Source organism: Sebastes fasciatus, chromosome 3, assembly GCF_043250625.1.
Source record: "Sebastes fasciatus isolate fSebFas1 chromosome 3, fSebFas1.pri, whole genome shotgun sequence".
Lineage (NCBI taxonomy): Eukaryota > Metazoa > Chordata > Actinopteri > Perciformes > Sebastidae > Sebastes > Sebastes fasciatus.
In genome coordinates this window covers 7424300-7441883 of record NC_133797.1, presented here as the reverse complement: position 1 = coordinate 7441883, position 17584 = coordinate 7424300, and the positions used below count along the sequence as shown (strand labels likewise).

Below are 17584 nucleotides of genomic sequence, written 5' to 3'. Positions count from 1 at the left end.
TTCTCTCTCTCTTTCTCTCTCGCTCTCTCTCTCTCTCTCTCTCTCTCTCTCTCTCTGTTATAAACAACATCCTTCCACCAGCCGCCTCCTAGAGAAGAGAAGGCAGGGAGGGGTCCAAAGACTTAAACAGGAGGACAGATTTATTAACTTATCTCGGCAGATAAAGGTAGGAATGAGACATTTTGTGCCTTTTTAATAACGACACAAACAGCCTAATAAATGTATCTTGTTGCCGTCAGAGTGAGAGAGAGGCTTATTGGTGTTTCCACTGTGCCAAAGTCTATTAAAATGTGTAGAGTTCATATTGATGATTAAGGAGATGATCCGTCGATAGACTATGTTAGAGAGCACAGACGCACAATACTGGGTTTTTACCCAAACAGCTCTGGACTTCAACAACAGCCAGAGTCAAATGAGCGACAAGATTACGCAACACACTCTAACCAAGTTATGCGTAATGTGTGCGTAAGCGTCAAATCCTACCACTGTGTTTGATGGTAGTAGTAGTGATAGTGCTGCGTAAAGCTCTGTTTGGAGTCAGTCATTCGCAGTGACAGTCGGTTTAGTGTCTTTGTTTAACTATTAGACCTCCAACTCTGTCAGATTTGGTTGTTGCCCATTGGATCACATCACATCTGTAACATCTGTATGTGAACACCAGCGGTTGAACATTGGGGAAATCAGCCATGTTCTCTCTTATTCACATGTTGGCTATCAGCCGGTATCAGCAATCTCTGTTGACTTATTTCTATTTATTTATTATTTCTTTAAGCAATGAGTTTATACTGTGTCAGTCATAATCAGTTGTGATTTTATTGCTATATTATTATACTTGGGCTATGCATCTTCTATAGTAGGCCTATAATACTCCTATAATATTCACACTGGAACATTATAGGGTTAAGGTGGTGTGTTTGTATATAGTGTTAAAGTGCTTTCCTGTGTTATTTGTAGTATCACTCTATAATATATTATAGGATGGCTTTAGGCTGGAATCAACAGCAGCCAGCCTGACAGGCAGGTATACATGCAGAGCTGACGTGTGTGAGCTCTTCATTCAGGTTTTAGGAGCAGAGTCCCAGTCAGGATGATCCTACATATTATATACACAGACACATTCTGAATATCTACAGTGAATAAAAGACACTAGGGGAATATGTGAAGGTTTTTGACTTCAAACTATGCTATTTTACATTTTGCTTCTTTATTTATTTATCTTTGTATTAATTCCCTTATTTATTTACTCTTGTTTAATTCCCCCTTTTATATATTTATGTATTTATTCGTATACATTTTAAAATGTATGTATTTATTTATTATTTTTGCTACATTTAATGGCATATTTGTTTATTTATCGAGTCATTTATCTATTGATTGATTGATTGATTTTTGATTTTGGCAGGTTCCATCCTCTATACACTGAAAACATACATTTAAAAAAAGTCACGGTACGCAAAGAGGAAAATGTAATGAGTTCCAGCTCACTTTGAGGAGAAAGCAACACTTTGCCAACAGAAATAGAAAAGGAGATCATTTTTCATCACAGAATGGTCTTTTGCTTTTAAGAGAGGCAGCCAAAAGACACAAATATCATGTTACAAACCTGTGAAAGTCTCCAGGCTGCCAGAGGATGGGACCATGCAGACCATAGTAATGATGACTAAATGGGCACAAACATCCAGAAGTACAAGGTTCTTAAATCTGAAATGAGTTTGTGTGAAGATGTTTCAGTTGGTATTTCGGCAGCTGATATTTGTCTTCATGTAGAAATAAATATTGATACATTTATTAATTTAGGTGATTTGCATTTTACACCAAAACTTTCAAGAAAAAAAACAATGTTCTATTTTTTCACAAAAGTTGTACATACTCTGTGAGCTTTTTATCTTATTTTAGTAACTACTTTATAGTTACAATCCGATCAGCAGTCAGCGGTAAGGTAAAATTCATGTCACAATGAAAAACAATGAACTCAGTTATTGTATACAGACTGTAGTAGCAACTGCCCTTTAAACATCTGTATTCATTGAATGATGAGGCAGTAAATTAAGACATAAAAAGGAAATACATATAAAAATGTGTATTGTATTTCACTTTATTTCTTTGTGTGATTTGTTTTACCAACTCTGTTGGTTTTGTGTGAATGATCTCTAAGGATTGTAACGTGGTTTGTGCTGTCCTGTGCAGGTGATGGCGGTGGAGGTTAACAGGGATCTGACGGTGCAGGTGCTGGAGGATGTGAACGTCGTCAAGCTGACCGACAGACAGCAGGCTCTGCGCGCTGCCATCCAGAGAGGAGAGCCCAAATGTCTGGGGGTGAGTCCTCCACGGTGTAGATCCATGAGCTCTCAGACATCACACACAGCTGTAGAACGATGAGTCCTCCACGGTGTAGATCCATGAGCACTCAGACATCACACACAGCTGTAGAACGATGAGTCCTCCACGGTTTAGATCCATGAGCACTCAGACATCACACACAGCTGTAGAACGATGAGTCCTCCACGGTGTAGATCCATGAGCTCTCAGACATCACACACAGCTGTAGAACGATGAGTCCTCCACGGTGTAGATCCATGAGCACTCAGACATCACACACAGCTGTAGAACGATGAGTCCTCCACGGTGTAGATCCATGAGCACTCAGACATCACACACAGCTGTAGAACGATGAGTCCTCCACGGTGTAGATCCATGAGCACTCAGACATCACACACAGCTGTAGAACGATGAGTCCTCCACGGTGTAGATCCATGAGCTCTCAGACAGCACACATAGCTGTGAAATGATGAGTGCATGTTTTGGGTTGAACTGAGGAAAGGACCCAAGATTTGCTCATGTTTAAGGAAAAGTTTGACATTTTGAAAGATACACTTGTTAGCTGTCCTGCAGACGGTCGAGCACATCGATATCACTGTTTCATGTCTGTGTATCTGCTGCAGACATACAGTAGTTATAGGATGGGTTTAGCCTAGCTTAGCACAAAGACTGTAAGCAGGGGGAAACTGCTAGCCTAGCTCCTTGAAAAGGGAACCTTAAAGTTGTTTTCTTGTAAACAAACAGCACAAATGATGTTTACATTTCAGGGTTACTGTGTATGCATGAGCGCTGACATAAGCTAAGTCAAAAAAGCTTAAAAGGTATTGCCATCCAGTCTTCTTCCCTGTCTTTGTTGGCACATTGTAGCATATCTTGAGCTGCTTCTCATTTCCAAATTTGGCGCCTCCTCGTTTCTTCGCTCCTCCGGCTTGTGACCTGGAAATCGATGTCGGCACTCCATCTTGAAAAAACATCCCAATTCCTAAAATGCATCTCAAGGAGCGAGGAGGCATACCGGAGGAGCTATAAATAAGGTGTAATACACTGGTGTAAATAATCTCATACAGCGGCAGGACTCTGCTGTAACTGTTCATCAGTTGTAGTTATTTAAGATGATCAAACTTTTGTTGTGTAGCACCATGTAAGGCACTATTCTGACCACATTTCTTTTCGACATTTCGCCTTGATATTACATGTCTTTATTATCGAATGTAGGCTACACCCAGTTCACCTGCTATAACCCTGACATGATGTTTAAACGTGCAAAAAGCTGCTGATGGCAAATTATTATATCAATAGTCTCTTACATTCCAATTTGCTGCATTTCATGTTGTCATATAGATAGACAGGAGTGTGTTGTGTGTATAAGCTATATCACTCAATCATAAACAAGGATGTCTCATTTATTAAATGCCTGTTGCCTCGACTCCTCTGTCCTTGCGTCTCTTCCTCGCCTCATCCTCCGCTCGCATCTTCCGCGGGAGGGACTAAGACGCAAGGAGAGGAGTCGAGGAGGTACAAACTGGGATATAGGAAAGGCCTTTGGTGTTTTACAGCCACCTGTAGATCAGTGTAATAGTGTGAAACATGCTGTACAAGTGTGTACCACATCACACATGTACATGTACTGCATGTGCATGAAATAAACAACACAGAGACCCAAAGCAGAAGTCCATCAGCACTTCTAAGGTCAAAGAGTCCTCAGGGAAAACAGGTGACACCACCTACAGGAACCAATCAGAACATCAACTTCATAATGTTCATCCAAATAATTGATGTGCCACATCTGGTGAGATAGTGACGATGTGGTTTTGCCAAATATATAAATAAAAAAAAACAAATAATAGTTTGACTAAAAAACACACAGAGGAAGAAAAGATGCCAGAGACAGAAAGCTACAGAAATCACTAGTAGGTGGACCTTGAGTTAAGAAGAACAATGATACACCTTCTCTGTCTGAAGGTTCAGGTGTCATAGGCCAAAATATAAAGAGCATGCTGAACTGTATCTGGGTCCAAACCAAAAAGCTCACGTGATGGTTCTGGGCCTGTGACCAAGAAATTAAAGAGACATCCTGCTGACTGACAACAGAACCTCCTTGCCCGTGGTAAACATCAGCATGTATTGTTGATCATCCTGCAGGCATAGACTCACTGGAGGTGACTCCTTCACACTGGGAGCTGTTCACTGGGACCAGCAGCTGCAGCTGGATTATACCAACATTGTTCCTCACTCGCTGTCTCCACCGCTCCCTGCTGTGTTGTGTTTGATGTTTTGGCTTTAAAACAGTCATGCTAACTAGTTACCCATCTGGATCACTGGGGTCACAAAGTTGTTGTTGTTGTTGTGTGTGTGTGTGTGTGTGTGTGTGTGTGTGTGTGTGTGTGTGTGTGTGTGTGCCAGGTGAGTCAGGTGATGCTGGGGCTGATGGTCATGTCCTACTCCATTCCTCTGCACTTCACTGAGGTCACTGAGGTGGTTCGCCTAGGAGTTCCTTTCTGGAGCGGCCTGACGGTGAGTCTGTGTGTATGTTTGTGTGTGTGTGTGTGTGTGTGTGTGTGTGTTCCTACTGATATCGTAATGTGCTGACTGTGTTCCTGTCTCCCGGGTGTGTGTGTGTGTGTGTGTGTGCTCTCAGTTCATCACAACAGGAGTGCTCGCTATCATCTTGGACAAACGCTGCACCATGAAGATTGTGAGTCTACAGGCAACACATACACATCCTACTACTACTACTACTACTACTACTGTCCCATAGCAGTAGGCAGCAGCCATCATACACTATGATCTAAGGGGCTGTTGGGAAATTAAAACACATCTTTTCTGTATTAAATAAGGCAGTTTGGTGATCTCTGGTGCATTTCAGTTACGTCACTAAATAATTTGTTTGTGTTTTGTAATAATTTCCATAAACGGAATTACATCAGGCTTCCAAATACCATGCAAGCATGTAACTGTAAGCAGAGCTGATGAAATGAGTCCAGTCTTATTACTGGTCAGATACATGAGAGGCCTGCTAACACAGACTCAATGAACAACAACCAGCAAATACTCAACACATCCAAGAATCCTTTCAATTCACTGCTACAGTACTAGCACTACTGCAGCTGTACATATTACCAGTACTAGTACTACTGCAGATGCTCATATTACCAGTACTAGTACTACTGCAGATGCTCATATTACCAGTACTAGTACTACTGCAGCTGCTCATATTACCAGTACTAGTACTACTGCAGCTGCTCATATTACTAGTACTCTGCCCCTCTAGTGGTTCAAATGCTGAAATGTAGTGTTTGTTTGGTCAGCTGCGGGTGTGTCTGGTGGCCTGCATGGTGTCCGCTGTGCTGTCAGTGGTGGCTTTGATCATTTACTCTGTGGACATGGGCAAGAATCGTGTGGAGCCATGCGGAGAGAAGAGGTATGGACACTGCAGCGAGAAACACTACGCCACGGTAAGTACCAGCTTCATTTTCATGTCACTATGCTGCCATACAAACAATATACATTAAAGCTTGAAACACTTCAAATGTCAAGATGAGATGAGCCTTTATTGAGCACAGGGACCGAATAAGTGTAAATAAATAGAGAAGTAAAAGAAATAGAATAGAATAAGAGGTGTATAATACAGCACCCGTATGCGGCACAACTTTTAACTGTGAATAAGCTCATCACAATGACATATACAGTTTACGAGTTATATAACGTAATGCATTAACCTCTTAATCTCCGCTGTGTTTCAGGGCTGTAGCAGGTTCAGTTTTAGAGCTAGAGTGAAGTTACTGATATCATATGTCTATCTAACCTTAACCCTGAAACTAGAAAACCTGATGAATCCATTGGTACCAACCATGGTCAACGTCATGCTAACATGTCGGGAAGGACGTTAAATAACACTTCAAAGTTAGGCTACATTTTAGCGAGGAAAAACTGTCACGACCATTTTCAAAGGGGTCCCTTGACCTCTGACCTCAAGATATGTGAATGAAAATGGGTTCTATGGGTACCCACGAGTCTCCGCTTTACAGACATGCCCACTTTATGATAATCACATGCAGTATAAATGTGTTATTGTCTCCTATTCTAAAATTGTGTGTTTGAGTATTTCTGCATACTGGGGTCCCTAAACAGTCTTGAATTACATAAATTGGGTATCACTGTAAAGCTGAAACTCCTGCGGATCCAATGAGCCCAACTGCAGTCATGTGTGATGATGTTAGTCCCCATAGGAGACATTTCATTGGACTCTGGGATAATCACAGCTTCATGAAACTTTACAGCCACAAACTAGAGACCTAGAGCATTCAGAGGATGGGCTTCTCTAGGTAGATTGACAGTAAGGGGGTGTAAAAATCAAATCTGTGTAACAAATGGTATCAACCCAAAAATTGCTGCAACAACTTATGAGACATAATAGAGCATGGGAATGACCATCATTTACTTCGATCATAATGTTTTAAACCCTGATACGTTTAAAACTTTCAACGTTTGAATAGGCCCAGTGTTTATTACAGATGATTATAAACTCTTCAGGTTCCTAGCTTTCAGATGACTAGTGCAGTGCCTGCTCAGAACAGGCTTAATGCTCGGCCTGTGGTGTTGCTGCTTGAAGTTTTCTGGAGAACACTCACACAAACAACTTCACACTCGACACTGAGCTTCCTTGGGTCCTCAGCAATACACCTGCCATGACGGAGATGCTTCACACACCCAAGTCGCGGATACTCATGGTCAAAAACACTGGTAAACAGCCCCAGACCGGCCGTCGGGAGCATCGGGGCGTATTCCCAGTGGCCCTGCCAGCTGATTGGTCCAAAGTGCCAGGCCAGTGTTAAAATTGCGAAACGTAGAAACGGCGTCAGGATATCAGTTGTTGATTGGACGCTCCAGCTGATAGACACACCCCTTATTGGATATCAGTAACTGATTGGATGCTGCTGCCGACCGGACTGATCTGATACACGTCAACATCACTGAGTTTTATACCGGAGTGAAAACAGATCAGCGCTGAGGAACTGGTGGGAAATGAAAAGGAAGGAAGGAGAAGAGCTTCTACAGCCTAGAATAACCACAGTAACACTTCCTTTTATATTTATAAAAAGCTGTGCCATTTTGGTTCGTATTTTCCTGCCCCGTGTTGAAAGATAACCATGGGAAGGCTAATCATGGTTGTCTGTTTGGAAGAACTCTGGGTTTCAGTAAAAGAAGAAAATCAATTTGAAGTATTAAAAGCTGCCATTGGTCTAGTGTAGATGAACTAGGACAGTGTGAGCAACACTGTGTGTCGTGTGCCAGGATCGCTTTCTCTATAAATGAAATAACATGACAGACATTACATCTAACTGGGGATCACATAATAAAAAAAAAAATCAATAAATAAATTGTCCCTGCTCGGCCTCTCCATCCCTAATGAAGCTGTTGTGTTAAAGTTAATGTGAGTGCTGTGTGTCCTTTCCAACAGAAACTGTGCAGAGGAGTGAAGTTGGCCCTCCTCCTCTTCACCCTGGCCCAGGGAGCCGTCTCTGCCGTTCTCTGCTTCCTTCTCTTCAGGCAGAGGCGCAGCTTCGGACAGTACGCTGTAAGACTCCAACTCTTTCTCCTAATTAGCTAAGACTTGATTAATCTAGTCAAAGAGCATCAAAGTCAATTCCCAATAGTTTCAGTGCTCATGTACAGCCAGAGTTCAGGGCTGGTGGTGGGGGTGGGTGTAATGTGGTGTCTCATGATGGTGTAAACCAACGCTTAGAACCAAAGCGGCATACGTGCCACTTTGGGCGAATATGAGTATTATATATCAACATGTACAATCTCTATCGGTTCACAGCAACAACAGACAGTGAAGGTGATCTATTGACTGTATATTGACATCATATCAGCAACATTACTACAGTTTAAATGTCTATATCTGTAGAATATGTCACGGACATGAAAAAAATCAAGATTTATTTTTAAATCAACACTTACTGCTTTCATTTCAAAATAAAAGCCCTCAAGCGTTTTTTTTTCTGTGGACAGAATTCCTTCATTTGTTAACACGAGGCTTTTATTCTGAAATATCTGTAGGACAGTGTTCTAGACCATGACTGGGAGAGCTCCATGAATGAATAACGTACGGGGTTTTCATTGTGGATTATTACTATTATTTACAAATTACCACACGTTGCTTAACCTTTCTCTGTCTAAAATAAATATTAATTATATTTATAATGAATGAAATGGCCATTATGAAAGGCAAACTCTATGTAGAAAGAAAGGGCTGACAGCAGCAGCAGAAACGCAGCTGATGTGGACGCCCCACGCGTGGGACACGTAGCGGTTCAGCGAGTCAGCCTTCAGGTGCTGCTCATGCGGGCGGTGTGTCCAGAACGTTGTTGTCCTCCATACCAGCATAGATATTACAGACCCCAACAGTTTGCACCACCCATTGAAAATGAATACAGTTTCCACCAATATTAGTCTTCTTGACTAATAATAGAAATCAATCAGCCTCTGGAGATGTGTCCTAGTTCAGAGACCGCCTCAACCAAAGTGCACATTTCAAGACTGAATTCAGTAGCCTCCATCATGGCAGACATGGCTGTCCATGCTTACAGTGTCCCTCAATGTGTCTTGAAATACTGACAACTTTCTGAAATGAGAAGTGGTGAGAAAGTGCTGACATTAATGCTGACTCTCTTTTTCTGTCTTTTACAGTATCTCACTCAAGCTGCTCCATCAACCCCCACAGCACTCGTACCCCCCGACATGAACTGATCAATCACTGGACCAGTAGTCTGTGAGGTCATGGATCACTTCTCTGGATCACCTGTTGTATGTGCATTGACTTTGTCTATCTGCTTTCTACGTGTTTTTATGAATGTCTGTCAAGAGCTGATTACTTGATTATTGGTACTCTTCAGCCAAATGATTCAAAGCTTCAACGAACAACAGAGCTGTTACTAATAGAAGTAATAACTCTTAACCATTGGTATAATGGCTCAAATAGGACACACTGAGAGACAGAGCAAAGATGAAACATAGAAATTCTGACACATGAATAGACAAAGAGATTGTTTTTCTCTTTTGGGAAAACTATCACAAGACATTTAAGTGGCCATTAAATGTGAAAATGTATCCTGATAATGGTGGCAAACTCTCTGGGCGGTACAGGTACAGATACAGATGCAGCCATGTGTGCAGGAAGTGGTGGCTGCAGGCTCACAGTGCACCTGGAGCACAGACAGAGCGGGATCATATACACACAAAATAACTCACTGCATAAGTATTCTCCTCTGTTACGGCACACCTAAACTGTCAGCACATAAAATGTACATTAAAAGCTGCATCAAGATCACCTGTGTGTAATCAATAGGTGACAAGTGATTTCGATTGAATACAGCTGAATTTGTCAACGTCCTCACAAACACTTTATCAATTTGCCAGTGTATTTCACTGGTCACAACTGTCTGGAGACAAGAAGCCTCGATGGTCTGCTGAGATCAAATCAGACCTTTTTGACCATCATTATAGTGTAATCGAAATACCACCCCAGGAGTGAAGCCCATGGTAGTGGCAGTATCATGCTGAGAGGATGCTTCACTGCAACACACCTTGTGAGGGTCGATGAATGCAGCTAAATAAAGAAAAAAACCTGCTGTAGATGTAGTCAGCAGGACACCTGCCGCTTTGGAGAAGATATATTTAACATCAAGCCAGTGAGCTCAATACAGTGTATATTCTTAACAGCACCATTCATTCAAATACAATTAAAAAAAAAAACAAGGTCCACTTACTAAATTGCTCAGTAGTTGAGCTCCATCAGCTGCATCTACTGATGAGGACTGTGTGATACGATTGAAAGCACCTAAAATAGCTAGTAAGTAGACTTTGAGTTGGGATTTTTCCAAGGTCAAGGATTACTTTTCATACACTGTTAATGTCATGGATTAACCCAAGGAGGGTGAAAAGAGGAGATGTCACGTATTATCAACTCGCCATATCTTTGGGGGTTCAACACATGCGCAGTAAAATCTGATCTGAGCCAATCGCAACGCACAACCGCAGCTCCAGTTACACTGCGCCGGTGTTATACCCCGAGACCCGTGACCCAGCCTCTCTCAATAGGCCTCGGATAAACCAATTCAGAGCCCAGACCTCCAAAATGTGTGCACATGAAAACTAATGTCCACTCACAGTCCTCATGATGTCCGCTCACAATGTCCACTCACTGTCCTCATGATGAGCCACACAGACACAGAGCCCTCTGACTTCCATTCCTGGTGTTGTCTATTGTCTGTTTTTCTCACTTTTTGGAACAGATGTGTGTGCGGCACAAAGTATTTTTTGTTTTTCTACACTGTTTGCACAATGTTATAAAATATATGTCCCTTGATGTTGTACTAACACTTTGATATAGTTTTGTTTACTTTATACAAAATAAAATCTTATGTACATATATATGAATGAAACCTGTGGCCCAGTGAGATACATTTAGTCAAACATATGGTGTGTGTGAGTGAGTGTGTGTGACAGAGACAAAGTCTGGGCTTATAAAGACAGCTGCTGTGATTCACACACAGCTGTGTTGTATTGATCCGATCAATGTTTCAGAGCACTATTGAACAAATGCAAACATCTAGATGTTCATCAAGATATGAAGTTCAATGTCCAGATGTGACTGTTATTTGTATAGCACAGTTACACAGTTGAGTTTGAAAACATCAATAGCTAGTGTATCTTTCAAGTAGTCGCCTGCAAAGAACTGATCAAAATACAGTCAAGTGAAGCGATACAGAATTCACAAACCATTTTGTTTACTTCATTTGTCATTCGTCCCTCACTACATTGACCGCTATGTGCAGATCACCTACACACATGAACTGAGTTGACATTGAAATTTTGGTTTGAGGCGATAGCTGAGGGGGTTTCTGGCAGCATTTTTTAAACTTATTTTACAACAAAATAAGTAGTAATATTAAAAAAGTCTAAGATTGTGTGGAAAATTAGAAAATGTTTGGTGGAGCATGTTGGGGAGTAAGCACTGCCTGAGAACAGATACAACATGTTTGCAGTCAGAGGAAAGAAATTGTTTGGAATGAATTCTTTTATGCAGAAAATAGCGGGACTGGAAAAAATATTCTGTCACAGAAATGAACAAGACATGCTGCAAAACTGTCTTTTTACATATAGAGTAATTCCAAGAGCACAAAAGTAAACTAAAGTAAGTCCAGTAATGCAACAGAACGATACACATTTACTATACATACAGCTAGAAATATAGAAATACAACAGTCAACTCTGTCTTCTGCATTTGTTCTACCTTCTGTCCTCTCTTGTAATACACCTGGGAAAGAAACTTTGTGCACGCTTTATCCACCCCTGGTGATCTTCTGCAGCTATGTCCACACATCCAGCATTCATTGTGTCCAAGAGGGACAGCTAATCATGTGGCTGGTGGTCCTAAACTTTCCACCTCCACAAGGACAAGAATTCCTCTATAGGGTAGAGGATTGGAGAGTAAGGTGGAAGGAAAAGAGACTCCATCCTGGGATGGGCTGTAAACCAGTCTGTGACTGGAAGAGATGGTGAAACGCCACATCGTCTGCATAAAATTACTAAATGTTGTGGATTCTGCCTCATTTGGCCCCTTTCCTCACCTGGTACAACTCTTTCATAGAGGCCAGCAGGGAATGAAATGAGGCGCTCACCGTTGAAGGTCCCCATCAGGAGCTTTTTATTTCTGTTTGGTTTTTAACATTGACATTGACAGTAGGTTGCAAACATGGAGTTTGAAGAGGCACAGTTCCTGAATTTTGAAAGATGTGGTCATTGACTGCATTTTGTGTCAACGCAATGAAAAGTGATTCACAGTTTAGTCCACATTGACTTCTGTTGCGCTGACTGCGCGAAGAGGTTTGAAAAAAGGAACTCAGTCAGCAAACATAAACAATTGTAATTCCTGTGATTGCGACATCACAAATTCCTGTAAGAACCGTGTTTAACAGACATTTTCCCAGACAACGCTGTAGATAAACTGATGACAAAGCAACTGCCCTGCTTACATTTGGTGTATTTGAAAATGATGGTCTGTCAGTCCAACACAAAGACCTTTTAACTGAGTTTAACAGCATGGTTAAGGATGTGAGGATTTCTTACTTTGCCAACCTCATTGTCTTCCAGCGAACCCAACCCTAAAGTCCTGTTTGACACCATCATCAACACTGATGTGCCTTTCTTTTTGTCTTTGAGAATATGGTTAGACATATCAGAGCTAGCATCGTCTTCTACTCCCTATAGTCTGAGACCTCATTGATCTGGTGGGCCGGCACGTTCACATTCCCAGGGCGTCAAACACCGACGCTCTGTCACGGCCGAGACCCTTTAGCGTCAGTATGAGACGCACCGGGCATTAACTACAATGTAAAGCCATCCGCAGCAATATCAAACGCTCAGGAAAAGTGCGCCGAGAATGTGGTGAAGTAGCTTTAAGAGCAAAAGAGACACACACGGTGGGTGGGAGGGGAGGTGGATGGGTCCAACAAACACAGGGCTTTCATCCAGGAGATGCTGTTCGCCTGTTTCCCTTTACAATCAGCTGTTTGTCCCTTGTTCACAACATTCAGTGTCATTTTCACTGTAAAAACTTAGTAGTTTTAAGCCCAACCATGCTGTTTTTCAGTCAGTATGTGACGAGTTGGGATTAGAACGTGTTGATTGGTCCGAGGGGGGGGGGGGCATTTTCAGTGGTAGTGTTTTTTTGGGGGGTTTTTTAAAGTTATTTTTTTGGGGGCATTTTTCCATTTTTATGACAGGACAGTGGATAGAGTCTTGAAAGGGGGGAGAGAGAGAGTGGATGCGGAAAGGGCCACAGGCCGGATTCGAACCCGGGCCGCCGCTGTCAGGACCAAGCCTTAATACATGGACGCCCGCTCTACCAACTGAGTGTTGAAGAAGTGCTGCCAGCTCTTAATACATCCATTTGGACGTTAAAGCTGTAGTAGGCGAGATTGGAGCAAATATGATTAAAAAAAGTTATTTTCATAAAACGATCGCTATATTTTGACAGTAGTACATGAAACAGGTAATCTGAAAAAAATCTTGTTCCTGTGTGTCCTCCGGTGTCCTCCGGTGCTCCTAACGGCATCTGCAAGATTTCACAGACCGGAGAAAAACAAGCAGTAAGAGCTGATCTGAGGTCTGCTGTCCATCTGCCATCTATGACAGCCGGCTGTCAATCACTCGCAAACTCCGACCAAATGGTCAAACTAGGCAGCGCTGATCACTTATGAATCAATATTATGTTACGTTAATGCCAATTTCTCTCCTCAGATGTTTTCAGTAGTGATTTTACGTTCTGTGCTGAGGCTTCGGAGCGTGTGTCGAGTGATCCAGGAAGTTTTCCGCGATGCGCGTATCGAGGCTTGTATCGTTTTAGACCAATACGTCATTGATGACGTCTGAAGCCTTGCTGCCCGGCCATACCGCTGACTGGTTCAGGAAGTGGTTCAGATCTTCGCTGGTTAAACTAATGCCACTTTCCAGAAGTGACACAGAACACTAATATTAACCCTCCTGCCATTATTATATTATATTACACTACACTACAATACAATTATTGACCAAAGGATTGGTTTACACACATAAGATGCATTCCTCACAAAACAATATACAGTAACAGTTTATTATACATGTATGTTATATACTCATAATATACTTACTAGAAAATAGACATTATATGATATATTATATAGATAAATATGGATTACATGGTAATATATTTGTTTTCATTGTTTATAGTCATTCCCAACAGCCTTTACTGGAGCAAAATACAGTATATCACAGATCACATGGTTAAGATCATATCTGCCTGTTTTACACTCTTTGACCACCAGGTGGTTTCGTGCACATGAAGCATCAAGAAATTAACCCTTTTCCGAACCAGTTTGCTGGAAAGCTTCAATGCTTCATGAAGCTTCAGCTCGCCATCACTAGTTTTCAGAATCATCTTGTAGTGTACTGTTTAGCTGTAAAATGAGAAAGTTTGTGACACGGCAGCCATGCTGAGATCTCTTGAAGGATCTACAAGATTTTTTAAAGCCTGAAAACAGAGCCATGAGGAGGAGCAGGAGTCTAGTTTTCTCTCAGAACACTTGAATTACAATATGATGAAAGTTTATTATGGAATTTTTGCACAATGATACTAAAAACATTCTGCCTACTGCAGCTTTAACTCTGCCCTGCAGGACAAAGAGAGCCTTTCTCTCACATGGGAGAAGGAAGTGAAGCCGTCATGGAAACTTGTTGAGCCTTAGCCCTCAGCCCTGGTGGGTGGCTCCTCTTCATCAGTGGGTGGCTCCTCTTCATCGGTGGGTGGCTCCTCTTCATCCTCTGTAAGTGTTTCCACATCCTGTGCAGCCTCCCCGCCGCTGTGTTTACCTGTAGATGGAGTAAAGTTACTGCTTTGTGTCTTTTCCTCCCAGTACTGTAGTTATTGTTCATGTTCAGTATGTTCGCCCTCAGCGGGCTGTGTGTGCTCAGCGCCGTGCTGCTGTCCTCTGTCTCGGGGGAGAAAGTGTCAGAGAGTCGCTCCGGGATGCTCCAGGACCTCCGGACAGCCCTGTCGGAGCTGGCCGGGGAGGGGAGGTCGTACCTCGGCAGGATGGCCGGGGAGCAGACGCTGCTGTCGGTCCAGAAGGTGAGAGAGGGCAACAGTTGGCGGCTCACTTGAGAAGACTAATACGCCAAACATGGATTTGCATATCTTTAATGTTGGACTGGGGAACATTTGATACATCCTAACAACAGAGGGACACTGTGGGGTGGAGCTGTAACGTTATGATAGTTATGAGCTGCCTCACATGGTCACATACTGTATACACAGTCTACATCAGGAGTTGTCTGATTTAACGCGTGTCAGGAAAAGTTACTTCCTGCTTCCTGGCTGGACTCACTAAAGGTAGACTCATGGTGCCTTCCACATCTCATTTAGTACATTAGTATAGTACTGCAGCTGCCCTTACAAAGCACATAGTGTTGCATGCAGTATGCTTATTGGGACATATACTACTTTGCACCTTGAACTTTGACCCTCTGGCTATTATATCCGCTGCACAGAGGATTGTGGGTAAGAATAACCAGAAAGGCATGCTGATTTGCATACTGCAAAAATGCGACCGGATGTAGGACATCCTGGTAATTGTTTTGAATTTGTAATAGAAAAAATATTCAATAACTTCAATATTAGACAGTGTAGTTCCACCAAAAACACTTCACACATCAATGGTCTCTTCCTGATTATACTTATTAAACTAATTAAGACATTTTGATGTTACTACACTTTATAAAAGTGAAGTTATTGAATATTTTTCCATTAACAATTCACCAAAATTATGCAAAAGCATATTTTTCCAAACTAAGTGTTGTAGAACAACTATGAGGAGATCATTGATGTGTGAAGTTTTTTTAGTGGTACTACACTGTATAATATTGAAGTTATTGAATATTTTTCTCTTTTCGGCGTTGCATTTTGTAGACGATCCCTGACGGTCTAAATAATATGGTAGTATGGGTAATGTAGGTAAAGCAGGCCAATCCCGCTGTCCCTTCCTTATCTAACCATGAATCTCTCCCTCTCCCTCTCCCTCTCCGTCTCCCTCTCCCTCTCCCTCTCCCTCTCCCTCTCCCATTGTCGTCTCCAGGCTTTCTCTCAGGTCTTGGGTGTTGTGGCAGGAAGTGTGAGTGTGGGTCTGAATGTGCTCTTACAGTATGTCTCACACTTCCTGCAGGCTGCTGGAATCCAAGGTAAATATCACACACACACTCCAGGGTCTTTACTGTCCATCACAAAGACGCAGGCTCAGGCCTCATTAGTTCCTGTGATGCTGCAGGCTCAGATGATGACATCAGGACAGTCTGAAACTACTAAAAGGGATCACATGGGTCAGAAACGCCAGCAGTCAGATGATCAGACAGGGTAGAAACTAAACAGGTTTTTCAAACTTATGTTGAAGGAAAAACAAAAGTGAGCAGTAAAATAACCCCCAATCACAGTTTACAGACCGCTAGCGTAGCAAGAAAAAAACCCAACAGAACTGTTGGTGTGCATCAGAAAAAACCTGGCTGTGCCACGTGATCCAAGGGTGGACTGAGATGGAGAGGCCCTTTATGCCAGTGGAACATTTTCTGTCAGTTTCATATATATATATAATTATTATTTTAATTAAATATTATATATATAATTATTATTTTAATTAAATATTATATATTATTATTATTATATATGTATAATATTAGTAAACTGTTCTCTTTGCTTTGACTTCCTGTTTTCCACAGGTGGTTTTCCCATCAGCAAAGTGACCCCAGAGGGGCTGATCTTTGTGGCCCAGTGGGTTCTCGTGGCTCTCATTGGCTACTGGCTGATCTCCTTCGTCTTCCGATTGGTCGCCTCCACTCTGAAGCGGGCTCTGTGGCTGCTGAAACTGGGCGTGGCTTTGGTCTGTTTCGGATTCATCCTGAGCGACCACAGCGTGGGCACGGACACCATGGTCATTCGATTGGCTGTCCTGGTGTGCGTGTGCGTGCTATTGGGCGTTGGGACTGGGAGGGGCTCTAATCCAGCTGATCAAACTGCTCACCTGGAGGAGCAGGTGAAGGTCCTGGAGAGACGGCTGAGAGAGATGGAGAGGTGGAGGAGGACGGAGGAGTGAAGGAGGGACTGAGAGAAGTCAAATGTTCCTTCCTTCCTGATGCCACACGTACGGATGATGGAGCGCTGCTGTCCTGTTCGGCCTTCTGGAACTGTCAAGGCAGAAACATTTCTACACTTTGGATGTTTTCTATAATGTGTTCAAAAAGTAATTCATAGCTCTGATTTGTTATGGACACAATATGGTTACTTCCTGGAAACAGTGATTTTTCTTAGTCTACATGTTTGTTTCTCCTTTTTAAAATGGTTATTTGTTTCAATGAATGTGCCACAGTGTGAAGGGAAACGTTTTCACGTCCAACAGTCGAACCGTCTTTTTTACTACATTAAAGAAACATTTTGGAAATATACGTCTTTTGCTTTTTTTTTTTGAGAGTTCGATGAGAAGATGGTGTTTTTGGGTAAAATAACTTTTTTTTAAAAAGCCTTTTAGAGGAATATAAAGCCAAAGACTGGTACTGTTACTGTTGAGAGTTTCTGAGATGAACAAGTGCAGCTATCGGTAATGTTCTGCTGTAACATTTCACAGGTATAAAGCTGCTAAATAAAGATTTGGACTTTGAGTCTGTGACCATTTTAGTC

At 42.1% G+C, this 17584-nt stretch overlaps 2 protein-coding genes across 3 annotated transcripts; both read left to right on the top strand.

Moving 5' to 3' along the window:
- The first annotated feature begins 48 nt into the window (after positions 1 to 48).
- tmem176 (transmembrane protein 176) lies at positions 49 to 10766 on the top strand. 2 transcript variants are annotated; one of them, XR_012593200.1, is made up of 8 exons: positions 49 to 166; positions 2188 to 2316; positions 4723 to 4833; positions 4958 to 5014; positions 5628 to 5774; positions 7781 to 7897; positions 9013 to 9485; positions 10324 to 10766. XR_012593200.1 is itself a non-coding variant. In XM_074628734.1 (7 exons), the coding sequence occupies exons 2-7, from the start codon at positions 2191 to 2193 to the stop codon at positions 9070 to 9072; spliced, it is 618 nt and encodes a 205-aa protein (XP_074484835.1). In that variant the 5' UTR covers positions 49 to 166; positions 2188 to 2190; the 3' UTR covers positions 9073 to 10766. The 2 variants fall into 2 exon arrangements, 1 of the variants encoding a protein (XP_074484835.1); XM_074628734.1 differs by having other exon boundaries at positions 9013 to 10766.
- A 3828-nt stretch (positions 10767 to 14594) lies between these two features.
- Positions 14595 to 17565, top strand: tmem109 (transmembrane protein 109). The gene is made up of 4 exons (XM_074628738.1): positions 14595 to 14687; positions 14818 to 14992; positions 15996 to 16098; positions 16630 to 17565. The coding sequence occupies exons 2-4, from the start codon at positions 14891 to 14893 to the stop codon at positions 17001 to 17003; spliced, it is 579 nt and encodes a 192-aa protein (XP_074484839.1). The 5' UTR covers positions 14595 to 14687; positions 14818 to 14890; the 3' UTR covers positions 17004 to 17565.
- Positions 17566 to 17584: the final 19 nt, after the last annotated feature.

Coding starts and splice junctions, on each gene's coding strand:
- tmem176 (XM_074628734.1), top strand. CDS start 2,191: ATGGCGGTGGAGGTTAACAGGGATCTGACGGTGCAGGTGCTGGAGGAT. Junction 5,015..5,627: donor AACGCTGCACCATGAAGATT/GTGAGTCTACAG, acceptor TTGTTTGGTCAG/CTGCGGGTGTGTCTGGTGGC. Junction 5,775..7,780: donor GCGAGAAACACTACGCCACG/GTAAGTACCAGC, acceptor CCTTTCCAACAG/AAACTGTGCAGAGGAGTGAA.
- tmem109 (XM_074628738.1), top strand. CDS start 14,891: ATGCTCCAGGACCTCCGGACAGCCCTGTCGGAGCTGGCCGGGGAGGGG. Junction 14,993..15,995: donor CGCTGCTGTCGGTCCAGAAG/GTGAGAGAGGGC, acceptor TGTCGTCTCCAG/GCTTTCTCTCAGGTCTTGGG. Junction 16,099..16,629: donor GCAGGCTGCTGGAATCCAAG/GTAAATATCACA, acceptor TGTTTTCCACAG/GTGGTTTTCCCATCAGCAAA.